At 36.5% G+C, this 27,639-nt stretch overlaps 1 protein-coding gene across 4 annotated transcripts in view; it reads left to right on the forward strand.

The window, feature by feature from the left end:
• Positions 1 to 27,639, forward strand: part of LOC123541760 (uncharacterized) — a 77,321-nt gene that overhangs the window by 20,037 nt on the left and 29,645 nt on the right. For all 4 annotated transcript variants that reach the window (XM_045327347.2, XM_045327348.2, XM_053531863.1 and 1 more), the window contains exons 4-6: positions 1,993 to 2,252; positions 5,707 to 5,824; positions 11,308 to 27,303. In XM_045327347.2, coding sequence (XP_045183282.2) covers positions 1,993 to 2,252; positions 5,707 to 5,824; positions 11,308 to 27,303 — 16,374 coding nt within the window. The remainder of the gene's footprint in view (positions 1 to 1,992; positions 2,253 to 5,706; positions 5,825 to 11,307; positions 27,304 to 27,639) is intronic.

Raw genomic sequence — 27,639 nt, forward strand, 5'->3', positions numbered from 1 at the left:
TGGCACTGAAAAGGGCACTTCTTGGGGTGGGGGGGGGGGGGGGGGGGTCAGTCCGGGACCATGCTCCCCCAGGAAAAAAATATAACTGGTCCATGCATTCAGTGCATTTTAACATACTTTAGACATGGAATTTAGCATAATTTAGGCATGTTTTTTTGGCACACTTCAGGCATGGTATAAGGCATACTTTGTCTTTTAATAGGCTATGTCTGTCATCTCTAATACCCCTATTTATTAACTAAAAATTCTGCTGTTTGTATTTTACTTGGCACTGATTATCAACTTGTAACATTTCTTTGTAATTGCATACTGAATAACAATATCTATGTGTTTAGGCCTATTTTACTTGTTATAATTTCAGTACACATCTTTTCCATGTACTTGATATTTATAAATTTATACATGCAACATATATACAGAAAATAAAGTTTAAACTTCCACTTAAATAAATGAAATCAGGCAAAGTTTTTAACTTCCAACAGTCTAAAAGCAAGTTTGGCACTTGTAATAGAACGTATTCCGGGTATCCAAAATTTTATATCCGAGTATGGTTACACTTTTTTTCTAAAAGTCGTCTAATGTCCAGTTTAAACAATATTTTTGAAAAATTATTATGATGCAAAGACAGTTTAACAGCATTTTACAGTATCTGACATTAAAGTGTACCCTGTCATTACATCTTAGTAAACTAATTTCAAAGAAATCTTCATGAAAAATCGGCAATTTCACAAAGCAGACGACAACCTACTTTCGATTTCAAAAACTTGTAAAACGATAAAATCAAAATATTTTCCTATTTAAATTTGATTATGATCGATTTTATTAATTAGGGGCCTCCGTGGCCGAGTGGTTAGAGTCGTTGACTTCAAACCATTTGCCCCTCATCGATGTGGGTTCGAAACCTCATTTGGGGCGTAGAATTCTTCACGTGAGGAAGCCATCCAGCTGGCTTACGAAAGGTCGGTGGTTCTACCCAGGTGCCCGCTCGTGATGAAATAGTGCACGGAGGGGCACCTGGGGTCTTCCTCCACCGTTAAAGCTGGAAAGTCGCCATATGACCTAAAATTGTGTCGGTGCGACGTTAAACCCAACAAAATAAATAAAATAAATAAATTTTATTAATTAGATTTAAATGTCTGTTGTCTGGACTTAAGTTTCAGTTGTGTGTAAAGGGATATTTACGACTATATTACCGAAAACGAAAGTACACTTTGACAGGTGGGCCGAGGTGGCGCGAAAATGATAATGATTTCAGACTGGTTTGCAAACTGTTTTAACACTAAGGTTCAGTGATTTTAATGCTAGTGGAGCAGTCTAAAATATCATGGTCTGCCTCGGGCACGATTACAGCAGGTAATTGTTTGCTAATTATGTCAATGCCCCCAGCGTGTATCACTCGATAAAAAGGGGGCAATAAAGCAGTGTATTATAATCACTGAGGCAAAAAAAAGGGAAGTTTGGCTAAAAAAAGAAATGAATGGTTGTAAAATGGGCAGGGTGCCTGGCGGGGCAACAGGGCGGAACGAATTTCGGAACGGGCGATGCGCCCTGCTGTAAATAACTAGCTGGAGCACTGAAGTCTGTCATAAACAGCAGTGATTTTTTTTGCCCTTTTGGGAAAAGGTCCGGTACCGGATAAATTGGGGAAAATAGCCGGGTTTTTACTCAGATTGGGATTTTTTTTAGTTCATTAATAACATCATTTAGAATGCTTCTTCCTTTAATTCCATGTAAATAGCATCAAACAAACTGTTTAAATGGTTAAATCATGGTGAATGTCAATGTAACTAAGTTTTCCTTTTGCAATCATCAAAATGTAAACTTAATTTGGTCATTAAAATTTGGGGAATTTTTGGATGATAATTGGGAAAAAAGATTGCATATTTCAATTGGGAAAAGGTCCTTTTAGGGGTACTTTATAAAGAAGGAAAAAAATCCCTGAACAGTGATTAATCATGGTGAAAGTTTTTCATTCCTTATCTTTTTTATTAGGTCCCAGGTCATCTCCTGATGTCATCTTGATCTCTGATACGCCAGCAATGTCTGCCACTTCAAAGACGATGCCAGCAACTATGCACGTGTCGCAGGTGAGCGGGAACCAGCTTCAGATGCAGCAGGTGACAACTTTACTGACGTCTCAAGGTCCGGGAGCCACGCCGCAACAAGTGTACAAGTTTGTTAGTCTTCCGTCCAACATGCCAGCTAACGTCGTACAAAACCAGTGGGCACTTAGGCCTCTTCTGACTGTTTCGGTATGCAAAATTTTGGTTTATGATCGCTACCTAATAATTTTACAAAATTAATCAAGCCATTTGGCTTTGACATTGTGGTGAAACCAAACGGTCTACATAGAAATATATTAAATAGACAATACTGTAGATATATAAACTGTTAAACAAAACAGATTGAGTCACTAGAGGTGGCTTCTGTATTTCTTTAACCCTTACCATGCTGGACACGATTAATTCTGCCTTTGCGATCATGGTAGAGCATGATCAGCCTGCACATTTGTGCAGTCTGATCATAATCTGCACCGTTTGCTATTCAGTCTGTATCTTTTTGGTAAGCACCCCTTTTAACAGTTAATGGTACTGTCCAAATTGGAAGATGAACAAGTTCATTATAGAAATTTAGCCTTTGTGGTGTGGTTAAGGCAACTTACTATAAAAGCACACATCTTTCATTTGTGTGGGTTCGAAACTTGGCATTGACAAATATAATTTTTTGTGTGAGGAAGTTATTCACCTGACTTGGGGAGACATTGGTTTTACCACTTGGGGAGACATTGGTTTTACCAAAATGTCCAGACCACAGGGATTTTTATGTCTCCCACCACACAGTGGTGTGGGAGACATATTGATTAACTCCTGTCTGTGTGTGTGTGTCTGTCTGTCACAAAGCTTGTCTGCACTCTAAGTCGAATATTTCTCATCCAATTTTCACTAGACTTAAACAAAATGTGTTTGACCATAAGACCTTGGCCAAGTTCAATATATAGTCAAATCAGTCCAGGCGTATTAGAGTTATGGCCATTGAATTACCAAAAATCGGCCTTTTTACTCTTGTCCGCACTCTTTAAGTCGAACATTTCTCAGCCGATCTTCACTAAACTTGAACAAAATGTGTTTGACCATGAGACCTTGGCCAAGTTTGATAACTAGCCAAATCGGTCCAGGCATTTTGGAGTTACGGCCCTTGAATTACCGAAAAATCCGCCTTTTTACTCTTGTCCGCTCGCTTAGTCGAACATTTCTCATCCGATCTTCACCAAACTTGAACAAAATGTGTTTGGCCATAAGAACTTAGTCAAGTTCCATAACTAGCCAAATCTGCTCAAGCACTTGATTTATGGCCCTTGAATTACTGATTGGATCCACTCGTCCAGACCATCTACTTGGATCCACTCGTCTAAACCATCTAGAGAAACTAGACATTTTTCATAGGAGCAGATGTGGGAAACATGCGCTTTTCTCAAAAGCATCTCTAGTTTAAGGCTGATTTTGAGCCCCATCCCAATTACAAAAATTTGTTTATTTTCCCAATTCTTGGGTTTAAATTTCCCAAAATTTTACTGACCCTTGAGTGTTAGTCTAAATAATGAGACCTCGGGTAGACCGATTTTACATTTTGATATTTTATGTTGTCTACCTAGAGGCGGATATCGACAATTAAAAAAAATATAACAATATTCAACTCTCGAGTACAATTATTTGGACTATGTTGAGTGTCTGAGAGTTTCTCACTGAAGAAATACCAGAGAATTTAGTAGACACCTTGAAAAAAGACAACAAAAAAAAAACAACAAAAAACTTGTAATTTGACATCCAACAATAACAGTGCTATCTGTTTATACTGCATCACTCCTCTTTACGAGTATTATGTGCAGCTGTGGGCCTGTACAAGAAATTTAAAAGTAGAATGGATAGGAGGATAAAAGTAATACATGATGTATATTGCAAGCATGATTACAGTTGATAGTGTTAAAAACAAGGAGGATTTACAGATAAAAGCAGTTTAAAAACAGGTCTATCATGTTAAGCATTGTGTTCAAGTTTGATCACACCTTGCTTAAACTGGTTCAGGGTGGGGGCTTGCACAAGTTGTACTGGAAGGGAATTCCAAAGCACTATGGTGGCTGGAAAGAAAGAGTACTTATAGTAATTACAGGGAGTGAGGATCTGAGTATAGGAGTGGGGATGCATATGTCTTGTTAGACAGGATGGGGGGGCTGACATAGGGAGGGAGTTGTACAGCAACCTGAGCATGCTAAGATAAAGGTTGTATGATGGTAAATCTTATTTTTTTAATTTTCCAATTTTCCAGTTCTACGCGCCATTTTTCCCAACTGGATGGGCCCGGGCCCCAAGTTTGAAATGGTAAAAAAATCCCTGAGCCCACCATGACTTTGAATGTGATTTTGCTTTCCATTTTTAAAGCTAGTAAGAGACCCTACGATGTCAGTGTGACCCAGGGGTTCCATTTGACCCGGGACCCCGGGTCCGGACCCGGGAGATTTTCAAAAGACGCTCAAAGGACCCGGCATGATACTTGCCTGTGCGTCCTTCGGGACCCGGAGGCATTTTCCTTTGATAAATCTTTCTCTTATCATTCATTTCCTTCAGTAAAACTATTTCCACGATAGACACGTGTATTCCAAAATAAACACTCGCGGTCATGCCCTCCTGCCTTTGATCTTCTGCTAAATCCCGCCCTTTCTCCTGTAGACGTGCCTCGCTGATTTTTTTATCAGCAAGTTACACGGTGAGTGCACATAGGTAAGAAGAACCAATGAAGTGTTGAAATTAATTGATAAAAAGTATTGATCCTGTGTACTGCCAAAAAAGGCGCCAATTATTAAATTATCGTAAGCAGCTGATTACCGAGCATGTGAAAAGTGCCCTGCAAGATTTTTTCATGCCAACTTTAAATTAGACCATTGTTTAGTGATCATACCGTAATTTCAACAAGAAACTTCACAAATTTTGATGAATTCTGAAAGCAAAAATAAATTTAGAATGTCCGTTCACGAGTCTAATTACACCCGATGTCATATGCATATTTCCAAAATTCCTTAAAAAAACTGACTTTCAATGCAGTTTTTAATGATAAATAGCATCATTATTTGAGGAACTATCTCTGATTTAGCTTAGTTGGCCAAGTAAACTAAGTAAAAACTACTTTCCGATGACAATCCGAAAGTGTACCAGTATCCGGATAGTACATTTTGGATACATTTTTATAGAGTGTTATAGCACTGTTCTGTTATTAAAAATTAAATGAAATATAGAAGAAAAACCTAATCAAAATAACATGAATTTTGATAAATATTAGTTTACAATATGAGACTACATGTATATGACCTGAAACTGACATTTTTTATTATGCTGTAACATGATCTTTGGTTTATTGTTTTCTTAGGTAAAGATCTACGTATTACTAAATAAAAAAAATATAGTCAATTATATGGACGTGTTGGGACAGGACTCCTGTATTTTGGAAAAGGACCCTTCAAAATTTGGGCCCAAGGGTCCTGGGACTCTTGGGTTTTCAGGTCTAGTGGAACCCCTGAGTGGTGTTGGCCTCACTATGCCAGCTATGCAAATGAACTGTTCCTCTAAAATATAAATGATAAACATGCCAGTGTAAGATACAGTTGCTTATGATACAGATACATACATGTAATATAATTATTTCATTTCTTCACAGCCTCAGCAGCAGTCACAGATGACATTTCTTACACCCACTGTCACACCGCGTAGTGGCTCTCAGCTTGTAGGATCTGTGCCGCAAGGTCAAGGTCAGATGCCGGCTCCTAGGCCAACAGGTAAACAGTCATTCGATTTTATCTTTCTTGTCTGTTTCATAGAGCAAACCTGCTGCAGATAATATGGATGGCTGTTCTCAAAGGAACAGTTTTCACAAGTAATATTCTTAAATAAATACAAGATATGAGCCCACATGAAAACCAACATATATAATGCATTTGTGACCACCATGGATCCAGACCGTCCTGCGCATCTGCGCAGTCTGGTCAGGATCCATGCTGTTTGCTTTCAATGCCTCTTGCAGTTACAGTAACTGATAGAGAACAGCATGGATCCTGACCAGACTGTGCGAATGCGCAGGCTGGTCTGGATCCATGCTGGTCGCAAACGCACTATGTTGGTTTTCTCATGATGTGGCTCATATATTGCTGCAGATTAAACCTGTTTTGTTCCTAAATGTTTTGCGGTTTCATAATAACAAGACTTGTTCACAAGTCTTAATTTGCATCTAAAAGCTAGATAACTTTCTAAGCGAGAATGCTGGTTAATTATGAGCATGTTCCGTGGTAAACTGCACTGTAGGTGATTACTATTGTAAATCTTCCTGTCAAATTTTGTAACTTTCAAAAAAATTGTGTTCTTGAAACATTTCACGGAGCTTGAAACCTTCTGCTTTTATTCAACGCAGGTTTGGCAGCTCTACACAGATGCCAGTATTAATCTGAATTCTGATAAAATTTCCAGGGAGGTAGCATTGCAGCCCTTTTTTAGCTCACCTGTCACAAAGTGACAAGGTGAGCTTTTGTGATCGCGCGGTGTCCGTCGTCCGTCGTCCGTCCGTGCGTGCGTCCGTGCGTCCGTCCGTAAACTTTTGCTTGTGACCACTCTAGAGGTCACATTTTTCATGGGATCTTTATGAAAGTTGGTCAGAATGTTCATCTTGATGATATCTAGGTCAAGTTCGAAACTGGGTCACGTGCGGTCAAAAACTAGGCCAGTAGGTCTAAAAATAGAAAATCCTTGTGACCTCTCTAGAGGCCATATATTACACAAGATCTTCGTGAAAATTGGTCAGAATGTTCACCTTGATGATATCTAGGTCAAGTTCGAAACTGGGTCACGTGCCTTCAAAAACTAGGTCAGTAGGTCTAAAAATAGAAAAACCTTGTGACCTCTCTAGAGGCCATATATTTCACAAGATCTTCATGAAAATTGGTCAGAACGTTCACCTTGATGATATCTAGGTCAAGTTCGAAACTCGGTCACGTGCCGTCAAAAACTAGGTCAGTAGGTCAAATAATAGAAAAACCTTGTGACCTCTCTAAAGGCCATATTTTTCATGGGATCTGTATGAAAGTTGGTCAGAATGTTCACCTAGATGATATCTAGGTCAAGTTCGAAACTGGGTCACGTGCTATCAAAAACTAGGTCAGTATGTCTAAAAATAGAAAAACCTTGTGACCTCTCTAGAGGCCATATATTTCATGACATCTTCATGAAAATTGGTCAGAACGTTCACCTTGATGATATCTAGGTCCAGTTCGAAAGTGGGTCATGTGCCATCAAAAACTAGGTCAGTAGGTCAAATAATAGAAAAACCTTGTGACCTCTCTAGAGGCCATATTTTTCATTGGTTCTGTATGGAAGTTAATCTGAATGTTCATCTTGATGATATCTAGGTCAAGTTCCAAAGTGGGTCACGTGCCGTCAAAAACTAGGTCAGTAGGTCAAATAATAGAAAAACCTTGTGACCTCTTTAAAGGCCATATTTTTCATTGGATCTGTACGAAAATTGGTCTGAATGTTCATCTTGATGATATCTAGGTCAGTTTCGAAACAGGGTCATGTGCGGTCAAAAACTAGGTCAGTAGGTCTAAAAATAGAAAAACCTTGTGACCTCTCTAGAGGCCATACTTGTGAATGGATCTCCATAAAAATTGGTCAGAATGTTCACCTTGATGATATCTAGGTCAAGTTTGAAACTGGGTCACGTGCCATAAAAAACTAGGTCAGTAGGTCAAATAATAAAAAACCTTGTGACCTCTCTAGAGGCCATACTTTTCATGGGATCTGTATGAAAGTTGGTCTGAATGTTCATCTTGATGATATCTAGGTCAAGTTTGAAACTGAGTCAACTGCGGTCAAAAACTAGGTCAGTAGGTCTAAAATTATTAAAATCTTTTGACCTCTCTAGAGGCCATATTTTTCAATGGATCTTCATGAAAATTGATCTGAATGTTCACCTTGATATCTAGATCAGTTTCGAAACTGGGTCATGTGCGGTCAAAAACTAGGCCAGTAGGTATAAAAATAGAAAAACCTTGTGACCTCTCTAGAGGCCATATTTTTCATGAGATCTTCATGAAAATTAGTGAGAATGTTCACCTTGATGATATCTAGGTAAAGTTCAAAACAGGGTCACGTACCTTTGAAAACTAGGTCAATAGGTCAAATAATAGAAAAACCTTGTGACCTCTCTAGAGACCATATTTTTCAATGGATCTTCATGAAAATTGGTCAGAATTTTTATCTTGATAATATCTAGGTCAAGTTCAAAACTAGGTCACATGAGCTCAAAAACTAGGTCACTATGTCAAATAATAGAAAAAACGATGTCATACTCAAAACTGGGTCATGTGGGAAGAGGTGAGCGATTCAGGACCATCATGGTCCTCTTGTTTGTAAATTTGGGGAAGGGTACCAGGTCCCTTTTGGAGGGGAAATTTACGTCGCGAAATCATTGTTTGGAGGAATATATATTTGCTGAAAAGTTGTTAAAATCAGGACTGAAAATCAAAACTAATATCATTTTTTTTTTTTTGCATGGGGAATTTTTGGCCAAGGTGGGGAAAAAAGTATACTTTTTAGATTGGGGAATGGGGCCGAATTTCGGCCCTAAAATCAGCGTAAAAAAAGGCCTGCATTGGGTCTTCCTCCACCATCAAAAAAATTAAATGTCATATATTGGCCAAAAATTGTACTTGTGTTACGAAGAAACTAAGTTTCTGTAGGGCCAAAAATTGTACTAGTGTTACGAAGAAACTAAGTTTCTGTAGGGCCAAAAATTGTACTAGTGTTACGAAGAAACTAAGAAGTTTCTGTAGGGCCAAAAGTTCGTCTTTAGCTAAAATTTTGATGCAAAGTGAAAAATAGATTTTGCTACAGAACTGTAAAAAGAAGAACAAAAAACAGTGAGGTCCTGATCAAAATAATCTCTAAGCCAAAGTGATGTATAAAAAATGACTTAGCCTAACACATGAATATTGAAAGTTGTTGAATATTAAAGTTGTTTACAATGATCATAGACTTACGAAAACACTTACGAAAAATAAGTCGCAGTTCTTTGAAGTGTGATTGTAATTGAAATCTATGTTGTTTTAGAATTTATCTTTGTTGTCATAAGAAATTAAGATAGGCTATACTTTAGACTTACTGCATAACTGGCTTCAGTATTATCCCATATCAGGCATAAATTTACTTTGGTTTTGAGATTATTTTTGATAGTATGATTTCCAATATTAAAAAAAGCAGATGAGTTTTCTACATATTACGTTTATAAATACAGTCAAACTTGTGCCAGTGGCCACCTGGAAATTGTGATCATCAGATGACAAAGGCAGTTTAATGAATTTTAAAAATCCAAATAACTTTATTAAATGACCAGGAAAAGTTTCCTTCTGTTGACTGTGGCAGTAGCGGGTCCTTTCACTTCTTGTGTCATTAAAAGTTTTAGCGGACAGCTCAGTGTCACAACTTTTTCAACTCGTTCATTGATTTACTGACAGCAAAGGTAACAAAAAGCAGACGTCAGGAATGATGAGAAATGATGTTTGTGTTGCTTCAATGGCAAAAGAGTTTCAAGACTTTCCTGACATTCGATAAGACAACCAAAGATAACCCATGTGACCGAATGGAAAGTTGTCTAACCAAAATACTTGTCGTAAAGAGTAGTTGATGTTTTCATTGCACAGGTTCATAAGAAAAAGTTCTGCATTGTAGGAAACACTTTGTTGGTAGTAAAACCGACCATTTCCGTACTGTTTCAAACATGCGACCCGACACCCCAACCCTCCCAAGTCAAACCTAACCATTATTAGCTCGACTTTTAGAAGAAAATGTTGAGCTATTGCACTCCCCCCAGCATCGGCATCAGGGTTGCCATTGTTTAAGTTTTTATTAAGAAATCAAATATCTCTGTTACTATCAGAGCTATTGACTTGAAACTTAAAATTGTTATTTACTATCAAAGTCTACACCAGGAGAAACAATTCCCATAACTCTGATTTGAATTTTGACAGATTTATGCCCCTTTTTAACTTAGAATTTTTTGGTAAAAGTTTTATATAAAGTCCAATATCTCTGTTATTATCAAAGCTTTTGACTTGAAACTTGAACTAGTTATTTGCTTTCGGAATCTTCACCAGGAGAAACAATCCCCATAACTCTGTTTTGAATTTTGACAGGTTTATGCCCCTTTTTAACTTAAATTTTTTAGGTGGAAGTTTTCGATAAAGTCAAATATTTCTGTTACTATCAAAGCTTTTGACTTGAAACTTGAAACATTCATTTACTATCACAGTCTACACAAGCATAACTTAGATTTGAATTTTGTCAGAGTTATGTATGCCTCTTTTTAACTTAGAATTATTTGGTTGAAGTTTTATATAACATCCAATATCTCTGTTACTATCAAAGCTATTGACTTGAAACTTAAAATAGTTATTTACTATCAAAGGCTACACCATTAGAAAAAATCCCCATAACTCTAATTAGAACCTTGACAGATTTATGCTACTTTTACTGGTAAAGCTCAAATTCAGAGTCAAACACTGAGAAAAGTCAAGCGTGCTGTGTTACTGACAGCTCTTGTTTGTTGGACAGGTTCGACTGTCGATACCTGTCAACTGATCGAAAGGATTTCACCATGACTATTGATGTTGGTGATAAGATACTGCCTTTAAAGTAAGGATTTAAACTAAGAAATGATAAAATTTTCCCATGGGTCAGTCAAATTGCTATTTTATTTGTTCATTTCCCCCAAAGATTTTTCCTATAAAATTGCAAAGTGAAGTGATGGCATCAGTGGTATTTTGCAAAGTTGTCATGGTTATGAAGTTAACTAATGTTTTTCAGTATGTGGCAGGGGTCCAAGTTGTAAAAGTGAGTTTGAAGACCAGTCCAAGAATGCAGCACTGTCATTGGTCAGTTTTAAAGATTGTGTTTGGAAACAACCAATCAGATGTTCGAGTATGTAGACTGGTCTTCAGAGTCGCCTTTTTAACTGTGAACCAGTATTTATTCATGTACTTGGGGCTGAGAAGAATTGTGCTTGGAGAACTAATTATCTTACATACACTCTTCATTTCGAAACTTCAAAAATTTATATTGCTTTAGTTATAAAATCCCTAGAAAAAAAGAGAACAGTAATGAAGGGGAGTGTCTTTTCAGCCCCCAGTAATTGGGTAAATAAGAGTTTTGAATATCTGGTTTGATCCTGTTTCTGTGTATGTAATCTCACTCTGCACAATTCTTCTCTTTCCAGGGAAGAAGTTGGATAAAGTAGGCGGAGCTTATTTGACAGATGGGAGGGGTGTAAGTCAGGGCAGCACTGTGATACAGGAAACATACCTCAAGAAATATGGAACGAGTCGGATTAAAAGTAGACATTGCTCACTAAGTGCTAAACATCAGCACAGATACGGAATTAGATTAAAGAACATATGGAAGATGTATTGTGTCTGTTCAAAAATGTATACATGTAAGGTCTGGTTACACTGTTTGAGAGTGTCAGAGTTGTTTGATAACGTTAAGGCAAAACAGGCTTATAATAAATCTCAGGTGGAACTAGACGTTTGGACCTCAATGTATAAATGGTGGTTCAAAAGCATTAGATGGAAAATTAAAGCAATAGTCAGTAAATCCAAGAAGTCTCCACATGAAATTGGACATAGTGACAGTAATGACCTGGTGAAAGGTGCTGATGAAACAAGTGATCTAAGTCTCAACTGTGATAAGGTAGAACATCCTAACAGAGAACATAGTGGAACTGTTCATGTGTTTAGTGATTTTAACAAAGAAAACAAAAATCCAGATGAAGAGAATAATGCTCATTTTGCCTGTGATAAATCTGAAAGTGTTTACTCAGATAGACAAAACTGTTTTTGTGACGGAAATCTTACAATAGACATGTGCCAACTGTTGGATGAGAAGACAGGTAACTTTAGTGAACCTGATTTCGATCATGCTAAACAAATTAAAAGTTCAAACGAAGATCTCAGAGTGGTGTCAAGAAATGAGTTTGAAGCTGGTATGTCTTACCAAGATGATTTGGAAGAACTCAGTAGCTTTCAAAATGTTTCTTGTTGTGGGGGATGGAAGTGCGAATACCAGTCTGCATTTGTTGCATATTTGGGACAGCAGTCTTCAGAAAATCCAAAGTCTGCAAATGATGAAGGCAGTAGAAGGGTTGAAGACGTGTTGGAATGTACACACCATTCTGAAGTTGCTCAGAAACCAGTCTGTGAATTGAATGATAGTGCCTTCCAGGATAAATTTCTTGATTTTTTGACTTTGTGTAAAGCTAGTCAGGGTTCTGATGATAATCTGCAAAATGTCAGAAATCCACTTGGGGAATTAAATCACTTTAATAAGTCAGTGACTGATGTAGTTCCCTGGAGAGAGATTAAAACGAAGATGGCTCCTTGCTGTGAAGAAGATAAAACTAACTTGATGAATTGGGGAAGTGCCAAAAACTATCATAAAAGTGCCAAAATATCAAAAAAGGATAAAGAAAATGTAAAGTGTTTCACTAAACGGAAATGTAAAGGTTTCAAAAAACACAAAGCAGCAGGGAAAAAGAAACAAAGCTCATTAAACATTCTTTATGAAACTTTGATTGGGGAATACATTCCTAGAAATTTTGGAATTGTTAACATGGTTTATGAAAGTGCTAGACATATGGCATGTGATAGTGATAATTCCACTATGAGAACTGCAGATGAATGTTCTTCAGTTGCTGAAAGTCAACTAAGTGATATTACTAATCTTTCAAGTGGAAATGCGAAGGAAGATGAAATTGAAGTAGAAAAAGTCACCAGTATGAACTCTGGTTTAAATGGAGTAGTGGAAAATAGCACTGCTGAACTACAAGTGCAGAGGTGTGTAAACCAAATGATTGAAACTGTTGTTTCTAAAGAAAACAGTTGTGAACATTCTGAGTTAAGTTATGATCTGGATACAACTGAGTTAAAGGAGAATCAGGGAAGAGTGAAAGTGTTTGAAACCAGTAAGTCACAAGAAGAGAATTGCAATACTTGTAATTCAAATGAAAGACATTTTTCAGAGTCAACTGAGATAAATAAGACAGAACTTTGTGTCAGAAAAGAATGTTTAGGTGATAAAGTGCCAGATGAAAATATAGTTCGAGATGAACATTGCAATAAAAGCTTTGAAAAAGATGATTTTTGGTCAGATTGCAGTGGAGAAATTTCCAGTGAAGATGAAACAGAACTTTTAAAACAAGAAGATGTATTGCATGTGAAACCAATGGAAATGAAGGAGAAATGGTACAAGAAAATGTCAATGTTAGATGCCATGTATGTTGTAGTACTTTGTAGTCACATTGGTTTCACAAAAGTTTCAAGAGATCTCCAAATACCTAAAACAGAATTACTGAAATTAAGACGCTCTGTGAAGAAGTCCAAATATTACCAAAAAAAGGATTTTGAAACTTCTTCCGAAACAGTAGGCGGTGTTCAGAAAGCGAGTAAACTATCTGATCCATTTAAGTGCAATCTAGTCAAAAGTTCAACTTGCCAACATGATAATGACCACAAAGACTGTGAAGCGTCTGTTTTAAAGAATTACCATCCAGCTCTGTACAAGACTGCTCAAACATTATTGCAGAATTTTGATAAAACTGCAGAAAGTTATATAGATAAGGGATGCATTGAAGAATGCACTGAAAAGAAGGAAGCAAAAGACATTGCTTCTGAAGAATTACAACCATGCCAAACACAATCAAGTGTCACTCCCCTAGGAAACTTGGACTTAAATTATTCACCTTCTGTTAGTTCAGATAGTTGTACTGTAGACAGTAGATCAAAGTTAGTTAGTACTTGTGTTGATAATTTTAATCAAGTTTCAGTTGTCAGGTCATCAGTTGAAGTTTCAGAAAATTCTGTGATACCTAATACTTGTAGAACTAACATTGGGTATGGAGTCCATACCATGTCAGAGTTAAGTGATAAAGAATTGCTCTCGAGTAATGTTGATAGTGAAAAGCAAGCAGGTAAAAGTGACCAACAAAAGCATGTGTCTCAATTTAAAGATAATTTGGAAACAATACAAGCATGTAAATTTAAAGGAATGACTAGTAGGACTACTGGAAAAAAGTCGACTGAGTATGTATGTGAAAGAATGAACAGTTCTGGTAGCGAAACTGATTCAAATATTGATGAAGATAATTTGGTGATAGATTTTGATACCAGTGATTCTAAACATCATGAAGAAGATATGCAAGATATCGCTAAAAGAACAGATGTGGAAAATTTTACAAAATTTGCAGGAACACAATACAAAAACTGTGATAACTATTCAAAGGATGAAAGAAACCAAAGTTTAAAAGAAACAGATTTACTAAAACTTAGGGCGAGCAGTGGTCAAAGTGAACCATCTTGTGGCCAAAACGAAGAGTTTTGTGAAGAGAAAAAATCAGAAAACTGTAAAGAACTTAAAAGGGAAGGACCTGTGAATGCATTTTCGCTAACAAGTAAAGATGTTGACCTATCACTGAACAAAGAAGATACCATGCATAATCATGAGTCTTGTGGATTACAGAGTGAAGACATAGATAAAAACTTAGTTAAAATTAACACTGACCACTGTTACGAAAAAACTGCAGATGCAGAGAAAGAGATCAGAGATAAACATGGAATCATTGACGAAGTTATTATAGAAAATGATAATGACTGTGTATTAGAAAAACATGGTGCATTACATACACCATTAAATGATAGCTTAACATATCCTCAAAAAACATGGGAACAAATTGAAGGGAGACAAGTCAATGTCTTTAAACCTGTTTCAAATGAAAGACTGGATAAGATTATTAAACATGCTTCAAAATTAGGATTACAATCTGCTGCAGAATGTTACAATATTCCGGAGGAGCACATTCAGATTTTCATATATCATGCCTTGTCTTGTTCAAAACAAAATAAAGCAAACAACTGCCAAAGATTGGAGTCAGGGATTCCTGCTGATTATGTTTCATCAAATTTTGCCAATGAAATGCCATCTAAGGTGTATTCAGAGGTGATTTCAGTTGATGAGAACACTGTTGATCATTATGGACATCATACAAATACTGTTACTGAGCCTGCAAGACAAGACATTTTAAATAAATTAAGAGATAACATACAGGGCAAATCGGACACAAATGAATTTGAAGAAGCTGAATTGAAAATCGGTACCGAAAAAGAATTAAACACATTAACGCTTGGAACACCACTAGAATTAAAGGATGGAAAACAAGTTATTATTGTTATGGGTAGCTGTGGAGATCTTCATCAGGAAAAAAACACAGTGCACAGAAGTGGTAGTGTTGTTTCTCCAGAACAAAAACAGAAAAGCCATCATAGTAGTACATGTTCAGATCAGAGTAAAAAAGTGCAAAAGAAACAGGACATGAACAAAAGAACAGACACACAAGGTGACAACTCTGAGCACCCTGTCTTTACAAAAGACTTTTTACAATATTTTGCAGAAAATGATTTATATCATGGATTTAATGATGCTAATGATGAAGAAATAACAGAGAAACACCTAAAAGCATTACAGCAGATTGACATAGAGAGTAATGTGAAAACCTTTGTATGTGCTAATGGTCGAGAAAGGCACTTCTATGCTCCAGAACTACAAAGAAAATTGTTGCTTCTTGCAAGCAAGATTGGCTTAAAAACTATTTCAAATTATTTTGATCTGAATTTCCAAACATTGCGTAAGTGGAAAAAATGCCTTAGAAAGGCTTTGGAAAATTACTCAAAAGATAATGTTGACAAGATTGATAAGTCTGATGGCCATGCTGGAAAAAGCAATAGTGTGGCGCAAAAGAAACGAGTATTATTATCCAGGGATTTGCGGATTAAAATTGTTCATTTGTGTAAAAGTGTAGGCTCTTCAGAAGTATGTAAGCAATATAATTTAAACAGTAAAACATTAAGGAACTGGGTCCGCATTTTCAAAGATGAAAAGCTTACAAATTATGAACTAACAAATGAAGAGTTAGTACAGCTAGTAGACTATGGAATATACAGGTCCACCATTGCAAATGGTGGCACAAGTAGAAGCACTAGTTCAGCCAGTTTATCAAGTGTTGAATCTCATGAAGAAAAAAAATTGTCATTGAGAATTGAGTCTGTAATAGGAAGTAATGAAAATTCCACAGATAGTGACAACTCAAAAAGGTTTGAGGTTGAGCAAGAAATGCAAAATGGTAAAATAATAAGGGCAGATAAAAACATCAAGGAAAATCATAGAGAAATTAGCAAAAGCAAAACAGACCAGAGCCGTCTGGTGACATACCCGAACAATATGGAGGTTATACTTGACATAGAGGAAGATGTTGATGAATCTGACACTGGAAGTATAATAAACGATCTTGATGAAGAATGTTGCAGTCCGCTTGATGAAAGTCCTATTCTAAGTGACAGTGATTGTGACTCGGAAGCAGATGAAAACGGGGAAAATGCAATGATAGGTAAGAAAAATAATGAAGTTATTCCTGTGGAGTGTAGAAAAGGGGAGTCAATGGAGGAACATTTCATTGATCAGAATTTGTCTTTCATTGAGGCAGTGAATAAGGAACTGGTTTTAAGTGAGAGTGAAAACGAAGATGTTGTTGAGATTGTTTCATGGAATGTAAACAGTGAAAATGAAGATGTTTCCGATGAAACAAATAAGAACATTCCCGAAGCAATAGTGAATTATTCTGAATGTAATGTGGAGAAAGATCAGGGTTTTATTTCTCTTAATCAAAACCACAAAGTGGATAATGAAAAACCAAAGGATGAGGAGGATATACCACAAGGTGGAGTAAAAGTGAATATGGAGAAAGCTGCCGCAGGGAATGAAAGCTATGAGAAAACGGATAAAATGCATCAGTTAGACACAAGTAAATGTGATAAGAATGATGTCTTCCCACAAGATGCAGATGATGATGTCAGTGAAAAAGGAGCTACAGGAATATCTTTAAAGGAGAATAAGAATAGAGAAATACCAACTGTTTCAAAAGAAAAAAGATTAGCGGAAATACAGAGAAATTCTTCTGTAGTAAATAAAATACAGCATTCACAATGTAGTTCAGAAATTACATACAGTGAGACAGCTTCTGAAAAGTCAACCGCTGCTTTAAACACTGAAAATACAACTGAAGATTATACTTCTGTATTAGATAAAAACATACTCTATTCCAACGAAAGAAGCAAGCAGGTCAGTACTGTAATGCCAACAGAAGATAATGTGCATTTTGATACATGTGTGCGCGATAGCTTGAGACAGAATGGGAATGAATGCATAGTCAGGAATAATTCAATCAACAAATCTCTAGAAAACAGTCAAATAGTTGAAGTGGACGTCACTGATGAATCATGCACATTTGATGGGAAGAACTCTAGTCTTAAAAAACCACAGTTACAAATGTTCAGTCCAATAGATATAAAAGATGAACCATATGATGAAGAATTTGATCGTATTGAAAAAGGAAACAACTTTAAAAGACAAAACAGTGATCTGAGTAAAAAGGAACAAAGGATAGCAGATGAAAAAAATGAAAGTGGAAAAGGCAGAAAAAATAATTTGATGACTGGAATGGAAAGTAACGCTATAACCAGTGATAATTTGAATGGTAGCGGAAGCGAGAATAGTGAATCAAAGGACTGCAAAATAAATCAGCTTGGCACAGGTGATGGTAGCAATTCACAGGCTCAAGGATCCACTTTTCAGTCCAGTTCAGGTAATAACAGCTCAGGCTCTCAAGGGACAGCAGCACAGACCAACATGTCGGGAAATATTCCAAATATTGATCTGAATATTAACAGCTTGTCAACAGGGTCTACAAATGTTCAGATTGTTGGTACACAGGATTTAATTCCTGGACAAGAATATATAATTGTTGATCCAAGATTGTTTAGCTCAGGATCAAATACATTCCAAAATCTTAGACCACCTGCATTACTGAGACCACAGGTTAGAAGTTCAGTTAATCCTGTAAACTCTGTTAGGCCAAGATTGCATGTAAGAGGTTTAGTGAGCTCTGTACCGAACACGGCAGATCCGAGACCTGTACATATTGTTGAAAATAGAAGTGCAAAGATAGGAACATCAGGAAGTTCACTTCAGGGTGCTGTACCGAGACCTAGTTTAACCATACTCGGTAATCAGAGTCCTTCAATCCTAGGCCAAGGTAAAAGAGTGAGTCCAGGAAACCAAACTGTAAGAAGTTTACTGACAGGAATCCAGAGAACATCTAGTAGCAGTGTGTCTAGGACAGTAGTTGTCAATACCAGTCCTACAGTTTATGTGCCAGATAATAGAAATTTAAGCCCTGGTAGAAGTTCCTTAAATACCTCACCAATTTCAGGCATGGTTATACTTCATGCAAGCAAAGCAAACAAAAGCCCATCAGATCAGCATGAAACAAAGTCTAAAGATGCAATAACACAAAGCTATAATGAACTTTCAAACAGTGTCCTAAAATCAGCAGAAGGTGTTCAGACTCCAGCTCACACTCCAGAGATAGGAAATGACAAATCCTTTTCTTTCACATTAAAAGGTGTAGGATCTATCTCAAATGAGAATCTGGCCATACCTAGCACTTCAGGTGTGAACAAGAACAGTACTTCAACAGGTAATATTGAAGTACAGGATGAGTCAGTGTGTGAGGAAGTTTGTCCGCGTGAACAATTTTCTAAATATGTACCAAATTCTAAATTGCTTTTAGAAAAAGAACGTAAACTTTTACAGACTTTATTACTACAGAAATCTGGAACGAATAAAGCATCCTCCACATTGGATAGTTCTACAAATTCAGTATCAAAACCAGATAATAAACATTGCCAGATGCAAAGTTCCAACAGAATAGATTCACTTATCCAGAAAATGACAAATCGGATGCAAAAAGGGCCTGATGATTATAAGATGAAATGGACTCTCTCTGCAATTGGGACTAGTAAATCTAAGAAGAATGAAACTGAGACAGTTGCAAAACCATGTTCAGCATCAGAAATTTTATTTGGAGAGCATTCAAGTCCAAAAAAGAAAGAAACACCTCCAGATAAAGAGCTGATCACAAAACCTCATTCTGTAAAGTCCGCACTTTTCAGTGGGACAGAAAGAGTTGCCAGTCCTGGAAACAGCAGTAGTATCACAAAGAAAGATCTTAGAAAATCCCCACTCGTTACAAGGGAAATAGATTCAACAGAAGATGAATCTAGTACTAGTAGTAATACAAGTGAAAGTTCAACATCAAATGGTGCAGAGTCAAGTGTTGAAAACAATGAACACACAGATGGTAGGATAGAGCATGTTGATTTAAGTGCAAAATTGAAATCTTTATTGAGTGCAGATATTTTTAATGTAATTGATGCAGAGAAGCATGACAAAGAAGAGGATGATGACTTAATTGATATTCTTGCAAAGCCTTCAGACAGCATGCATAAAACAAGTACAGTTATGAAGCATGAACTTAGTAGTACTGTTAGAAAAAACCCTGATCGTAAAAGTCAAAACAGTGATACTGAGGGGAAAAGTAGTTCACCTGCGAAAAAAGGCAACTATATAAATTATTCATTGAATATCAAGAAGAAACTTGGAAAATTGGCATCAATGTTTAGCATAGTTAGTTTAAATAAGAAGTATGGTATCAGTACACATACATTGTCCAAATGGAAAGCAAACTACCAAGATGAGGAAATAGCTGGACTTGAGCTTACTGAAGATGAATTAAAGGAACTTGAAGAGGTAAATAAAGTTAAGAAGAGCTTGTATGGATCATCTGAACCCGAATATGACATTTATGTAGATAATCCAGAAGAAGATGACCAAGACAATGAGCCAGGGAAGAACATATCTCGAGAGGAAAACATGCACAAGGATAAAGTAGAGAAAAGAAGTGTACCACAAGCTGAACTAAAGCAGACAGAGACTGGGGTCAGTAAACTCTTTCCTAATAATAAACCCTCGTTCACATCTAAATCGAGCAAGCCAAATTTTGGTAAGGTTGAAAAAGGTAGCAGAAGCTGTGTAAAGCCAGGCACACCTTTGTACATAACTATAGATGATGATGCATCAGAAGAAATGAAACAGCAGTTAAGACGAAACTTAAAAACACAGAAAACTGCTGAGCAGACCTGGTCAAATGGAGCCTTTTTAGAAACATCAAAAAGTTGTCTTGCAAGTGTATTTGGAACAGATAGGATTGAATCTGAAAAGACTAAAGAGAGCACACAATCTGCTGATAAGTCTAAAACAGTTTCAGTTTCTGCAAGTGATACTGAAAGTGCATCAGAAAAAGAAAATGATGAATTAGCAGGAAAAAGTCAGCAAAGGCATGGCAATTCACTTGATGCGAAAACTTCAGATTCTGACAATGTAACTTGGGAAAAGACTGTGTATTTATGCCCAGATGAAGGTGTCTTTAAGTATAGATATGAGAAGAAGACCAATCAAGAATCCACAGAGGATGATAAGTCAGAGGACAATCAGACTGTGTCTGTCTTAGATAGTCTTTTTAAAAGTCCAGCTGTCCCTGACTTAACAACTGACACTGAGAATAATGAGTCTAAAAAGCAGTTTAATACATCATCCAGTCCAGCTACAATTGCCAAAATGCTTAAAGACACACAAAGGCCGACCTCTGTAACTCGGTCTACAAAAAATACAATACAAGGTCCACTTCAAACACCCAAAGATAAAGTATGTGAAGAAGTGAATCTAAGCACGGCGACTGATGAAATATATTCAGAAAACTTCAAATGGACTGTGGTTAAAGAAGCAAGAAAATCTGGCTTTGAAAAAACAGCCAGATGGTATAACATATCTATGACAGATATAATGAAGTGGCATGATAGGTTCCTTCATGACAAAAAGTCTAAGGAAATGAATTTGCCTAAAATCCAGTCTGTTAGTGCATCAGAATCCACTTCTGTCATGGTTGATCTGACCATCGATGAGGATATGCGCTCTAAAAGGGTAGAACCAGAATTAACACAAACTCCTGGGAAAGGTAGACGAGGAAGTCTTAATGCAAATTTATCATTTGAAAGGATACAGGTGAAAGAGGGAGCTATTACAAAGCCAAGGTTCAACACTAAACTAGATGTTCATCATGTAGTTTCCCCAGTTCCATCTGCAGCTGCAAGTCCAAGTAATAGACCACAAAGGACTAGAATGGGACCAAACACAATTAAATATGCAACACCAAGAGTAGACCCAGACCAGCTGCAGAAATTTCAAGCAGATGTACAAGGTGATCTTGGAATTATGCCAAAACTTATGAAAAAACATAACTCAAAAGATGGTGTGGAAATAGCAAGCACTTGGAAACAGGTCCAGTCTGTTTTGAAACCTGTAAAACCTGCAGAAAAGAGATATAGTCAGGAGTTCAAGCAAAAAATCATAACAGAATGTGAACAAAAAGGCCAGAAAACTGTTGCACAGGAACATAGAATTCCTTATAATGAGATATCAAGATGGAGACTTGAAGCAAAGAAAGGTAATGCAGCAGTTCTTCTACAAAGCAGTGCTTTTGCCAAAGCAGATTTGTCCAAAAGAACTGACAGTTCAAAAACAACAGAAACTGTGCCCATGGTTGGTTTGAAGAAAAGTGTTTCTGAGCCAAGTTCAGGTCAGTTGGCTCAGAATGAAATAAGACAAGGAAATGAACAGGAGTCATTGAAAATCAAAATTAAATTATCATCATTGTCTCACACCACGCCAGCAAACAGTAAAAAGAAGACTCTAGACCAAACAGCTGATCTAGAAGTGTCTCCAAACAAAGATATATCTAAGCCAACTGGCACTTCAAAAAATTTGACATCACAAACTGGGAAAAAATCTAGTCCTATGAAAAACCTGGCTTCTAGAGGAAATAGAAATGAAAGTGACAGAAATGATAAACAAACAGCTGGTAATGAAAGAAAAGATAAGAAACAATCAACAACAAGTGAAAGAACGAAAAGTGCTGAAAGATCAGAGCCTATTTCAATAGATGAAGATGCAGATCTTAGAATGGAGGTGATAAATTTTTGTTTTGATCAAGGAGTTTTGAAAACACAGAAGAAGTATAATGTAACTAGACAATCAATTATTGATTTAATGAAAGAATATGATGAACTGAACAAATATGAAGTAGATAACTATAACAAAGCTCATGGATTTCATTCCTTCAAAACTAAATTAGTTAGTAGAGAAAAGACAAGTGTTGAAGTGACAAATACTGCTTCACAACCCGTCATTGTTAAAAATCTTAATGATTACATTGTTACCCAGGAATACATGAAAACTGTTGTTGATTATGCATTGAAACATGGAATAACTGCTGCCTCAAGGAAGTACAAAAGAAAGACAAACACAGTTAGAAGCTGGATGAACCAGTTTCAGAGAGAAGTGAAAAAGAAAATTTCTGTTGAGCAGATAGCAAAGGAACAAGAGTTGATAGCTAATAACATGAGTCTTGAGGATGCCAGAAAGATAAGTAACCTTGAAGCGAGGAAGAAAAAACAGTTGCTAGAAGCTGAATTTAAAAGACATATTGTTGAATTTGCCAGACAGTTTGGGATAACGGCTGCCTCAAGAAGATTTAAGAAGAAAGCTGCAACAGTGAAAAGTTGGATGGGTCATTTTATGAAATCAGAAAGGGATGCAAAAAGGCAAGAAGAAGCAGAAGCAAGAAAGAAACAATCTGTTGACCATGAAACAACAAAAAGTCCAAGGCAATTACCATTATCCAGTTCACCTGAAAGGTTATCCTTGCCCCAGGATTCTTATTCTCAGAAATCTCCATCTTCAAACAAGCAGAGGACACCACCACATAGCCCTATTTGGGAACAAGATTTCATAATCAAACCATCATCAAGTAAAAGTCCTCTAAAACTTACATTCTCTCCTAGACGAAAGTCCTCGCCAATTGTGATTGGGTCTAGCACAGAAGAAGATACTGTTGATGAAACCAATGATATAGAGACAGATGATGAACAGGAAAATGTTTCAGGAGAGTATTTTGAAGTTGCTGCTTGGAATTTGGATAGTAGTGACAGCAAAAATGAAGTTGCAGGAAACAATTCAAAGAAGACAGATGGATCAGTAATTATTGTTGATGACGAAAAGCAAAATTCATTGAAAAATGTTGTTGACCTTCTGAGTGATGAAGACATTTCAGAAAGGAACAATTCAGTAAATGAAAATTTCACAAACAATTCACAACATGGTCCATATACAATTGTTGCAAGTATTGAAAAAGGCTCAATTGCAGATGCAAGTAGTATAAATGCAAACTCAGAGAAGTCAAAAACAGACCATTTAGCTGAAGATGTACTGATCAGTCCAATGGATGTGCCAAATATATTTGATATTGATGGCTCTCCAAGTGGTAAGGAATGTATGGCTGATAGAGAAATTACAGAGGAAAATGATGAAAGTGAAGGAAATAAAGCAGTGAAAGAAAAGGAAGATGTTCTAATTATAGAACATACTGAAGATGAGACAGCAAATGCAAACAAAACACATGTTGAGGAAGAAATAATGAAAATGCCATATGAAGAAACTGTGATGTTTAAGTTATTAACATACGAACTTGATCAGTTTATGAAGGATGATTCTGCAGTTGCCAAATTTGTTGTGAAAGAAACTGTATCAAGTAAAACTGAAGATAAAATAGTTGTTTCCAAAGAAAACAAAGACAATAAACCAGGACCTCTGAAAAAGTTTAAGAAGTATGCTGATGCAGAAATTATGCAAAATATTGAAGAAACTTATTTATTCACTGGGTCCAGAGTAACGAGAAATGCTGCTGGTAAAGAATTACAGTCAAATGATGGAAAAGATAATAAAGAAGTAGTGAATGATTCTGAAACTGAGAATAAAATTGAAGATGAACAGAAAACTTCTCTAGATGAAAATATTCAGGTGCAAGATCATTCTGAAGTTAGCAAAGCTGAGAACAAAAGTGTAAATTTGCAAACGGAAGAAGTGGAGAAAGAGACCTCTGATAATGAGAAAGTTGCTTCTGTAGAACAGATTCATACAGACAAGCCTCTAGATACAACAGGTACCGACAATCAGAAGAAAGGAGAACGAAGTCTTTTTGATATTCTTGTGTCTGAAGGTGAGACGTCTGATAATTCAAATGAGAATGACACTGAAATGGCTGAAAGATCAAATATTTCAAATGAAAAGAAAGATGAAAAGAAGTCTCCCTTTAGTTTATTTGGCAATTTGATGAAAAATTTTAAAGTGCCACCATCATTCGGAGCAAGAAGTCCAACTGTTTCTGAAAACGGAGCTGAAATTACAGAACCAATTGCGTTAGATACAGAAAAAGGAATTGGAAGTCCAGGAAAAGCTGCTGAAGTAAGTAAAGATAGAACTGAGAGAAATTTATTCGATTTCATTTGTCTGGAGCCTGAATCACCGAAAACACCACCAATAGTTTCACCTCCACAAACACAGTCGCCAAGAATGCAGACAAGAAGTCTTCTCAAAGCAGGGGGATCCCCAGCATCATCTCCTCAGAAGTCAAGCCCAGTTAAAGTTACACCAGTGAAAAAACCAATGTTTAAGTTTCCAAAATTAGCACTGCCAGTAAATTTTGGTAATATTGCAAAGCTTGGTATGGCAAAAATTAAAGAAGAAAAGACTAAAGATGAGAAAGATACAATAAAGCCAGAGGAGATAGAGATTGAAGGTTCTGTTAAAGAAGGTGATGCAACAACTGAGGAAGTTAATGCTAGAGATGAAAGGAAGAAACTTGTTACTGGAGAAAATGACAAGGTTGAGATTGACACTAAAGAAGAAACTAAAACTGATATTGTAATGGAGACTTTTGAGGAATTGCGTCAAAGGCTTGCCCGAGAAAGAGCTGCTATTAAGCTTGAAAAAGAAAAATCGAAAGTCACTACTAATGATACTGAAAAGGTTGACGAAATAGATGGAACAAGGGAAGATAGTACAAATATTACACCTTCAGAATCTGCTGAAATTGACAGTGAAATGTATAAAGATTTCACTCCACAGAAAATAGTACTTATTTTAGATATTTCAAAAAAGCATGGAATAGAGTTTGCTTCTACCTCATTCGGATTGCCGGTCTCAGTTATTGTAAATTGGATATTTGAAAAAGACAGAAAACAGAGGAAGGCAGCCTTATCTGTTAGCCTTGAAGAAAAATTAAAATCTTTAAAGAAGATGAAAGATGGAGAAATCACCAGGGAGGATGTTAAAGAACAACATTGTGTAGATGATTTAGTGTTGATAAAATGGGAAAGTGAATTTGGTTGGATGGTCAACAACAAAAGTGTATGTGATGTGCTAGAAAAGTGGCAGAAAGTTGAAACAGTAACAAATATTAACTTTGATGAGTGTGTGAAAAACCTTGAAAGAAAAGACTCTGTGGTAGAGAAGGAACAGAATGAAGATAAGGCAGAGACTACTGTAATGTCTGAAAAGAATGATTTAGAAATACCCGAAATAAGTATAGCAGAAGCAGACATTAGTGCAGCAAGTAATGAAGAGGAAGATATTGTTATAACAAAGGTTGAAAAACATTCCAGAGAAGAAATAACTGAGGTTTCAGCTACGGAGAATGACTTGGATGAGTCAAATGCTGATGGTGAACAAAGAAATGTTCCTGAAATGATTACCTTTGTGAAAACAACAAGGCCAAGAGACTTTACCATTGAGCAAAAAGCAATGTTTGTATTGTTAGTTGAAAAGTATGGGAATCAGATGATAAACAGAAAGTTTGGTATTAATACTGGGACTCTTCATAATTGGAGATACTCCAGTAAACCAATTAGGCAATATCTATATGAGCAGGGACACAGTTTTAAAATACACAGTGATGGGAGTAACACAGGAGACAAGAAGACTGAAAAGGAATTACCAGAGCAACAGGTATATACATTCAATCCAGCTGATTATATGCCTGTGAGGGAAACAAGAAGTACCAGTGATAAGAAAACTACTGAATCATCAAATGCGACTGTTAAGTCTAGTGAGACCTTAAAATTATCTAAAGAAACTGCAGCAAAACCAGTTCTACCTCAGAAAGCTAAACGCAGAGAGATGGATCCCAGACTTGAAGAGGACTTAATAGATCATCCCAAAGGATATAGAATCATTTCACCAACAAAATTACCACCAATATTAAGAGATGCAAGGAGGGGCCAGACAAAGGATTACACACTTGAGCAGAGAGTTGCAATTGTGAAACTAGTGCAACTTTATGGAGTGAGAACTATACACAAACAGTTCCGCATACCAGCTGGCTCTATTTGGAATTGGCAACATGCCAAGAATGTTATTGACATATTAAAGAAAGAAGAAGAGTCAGAAAAAGAAAGCCAGGCTGCTCAGAGGGAACTTGATTTTGATGAAGAAAATGAAGAAGACGAAGACACACCTATTACAATTGACACTATTCTTGATAGAGTGTTGATAGCTTCAGAAACTGTGAACCACCTTAATTTTAATTTAGACCAAAAAGCAGATGTAGTATGCTTGATCAATCATTTTGGGATCGACTATTTTTGTGAAAAGGTTCCTCAGATACCAAGAGGAACTCTTTGGAATTGGAGACACAATAGGCATGTGATTGCATTGGTAGAGAAAAGAAACGAGCTGATTAAAAAGTTTTCTGATATTTTGAATGGGCAAAAAGGAAAGGGTGTACGAGAAAATGTTGTTGGTGAAGCTGTTGATAGAACAGACTTGACGCAAAAGTGGTTGAAGGATCTGCAGGATAATGTTCATGACAAGAGAAGATTGTCAAATCAAAGAGAAGGTTCAGTTGAAAGTAACAAAAGGAAGAGGGATGATAAAGATGAAATAGAAACCCATGCAAAAACTAATTCAAAGAAGAAACCAAAATTAGGACCAATGTGTTACAAAAGATCACTTGCTAATGATAGAAATCACAGAAGAAGTTTATCGCCATCAACTGTAAGTTCAGAAATTTCTGTACATTCTGATGACTTTGAAGAGATTCTAAGTGACGATGAATTGAATACACCATCTGTTGTTTCAAAAAGATCAGGAACCAGTACACAGACTGTGCAGAGCAACAAAACCAACAGAAGTCAGCAGAGAACCAGCAAAGGAATGGCTTCTGGGAAATTTGAAAGTGGACTGGTTTCACAGTCCAGCAAGCAGGATATTGATAAATCAGATGAAAATGCTGCACCAGTCCATGAAATAATAAAATTTGAAAGTGGGCAGAATGATAGAATGATGGTGTGTTACAAAGTTTTGGAAAATTCAGAGGGTAAGTTGTATGGCAGAGTTTAGCCTTTTAGAAAGGGATTTGTTTTATGGTTATATATTTTTTTTTTAATTCTAAACAATTAACAGGTAAAAAGATCTTTTGGAGGAAGGTAACTGTTCCTTTTATAGATTTCAGTGTTTCCAAGTAGGAGTTGAAACCGCCAGTACTAGCTGAAATTGTCATGATGATGCTGATGTTAGAAACAGTGAAAATCAAAATTTAGTTTCGCATGCAAGTTGACTTTGAAATACATGTATATTACCATTTTTAAGTCAACCCAGTTTAAAGGAATTTAAATTAAATGTTCAATCTAGGCATTTTTCAGTTTTATTAGAT

This window comes from Mercenaria mercenaria, chromosome 19 (genome assembly GCF_021730395.1).
Source record: "Mercenaria mercenaria strain notata chromosome 19, MADL_Memer_1, whole genome shotgun sequence".
Classification (NCBI taxonomy): Eukaryota; Metazoa; Mollusca; class Bivalvia; order Venerida; family Veneridae; genus Mercenaria; species Mercenaria mercenaria.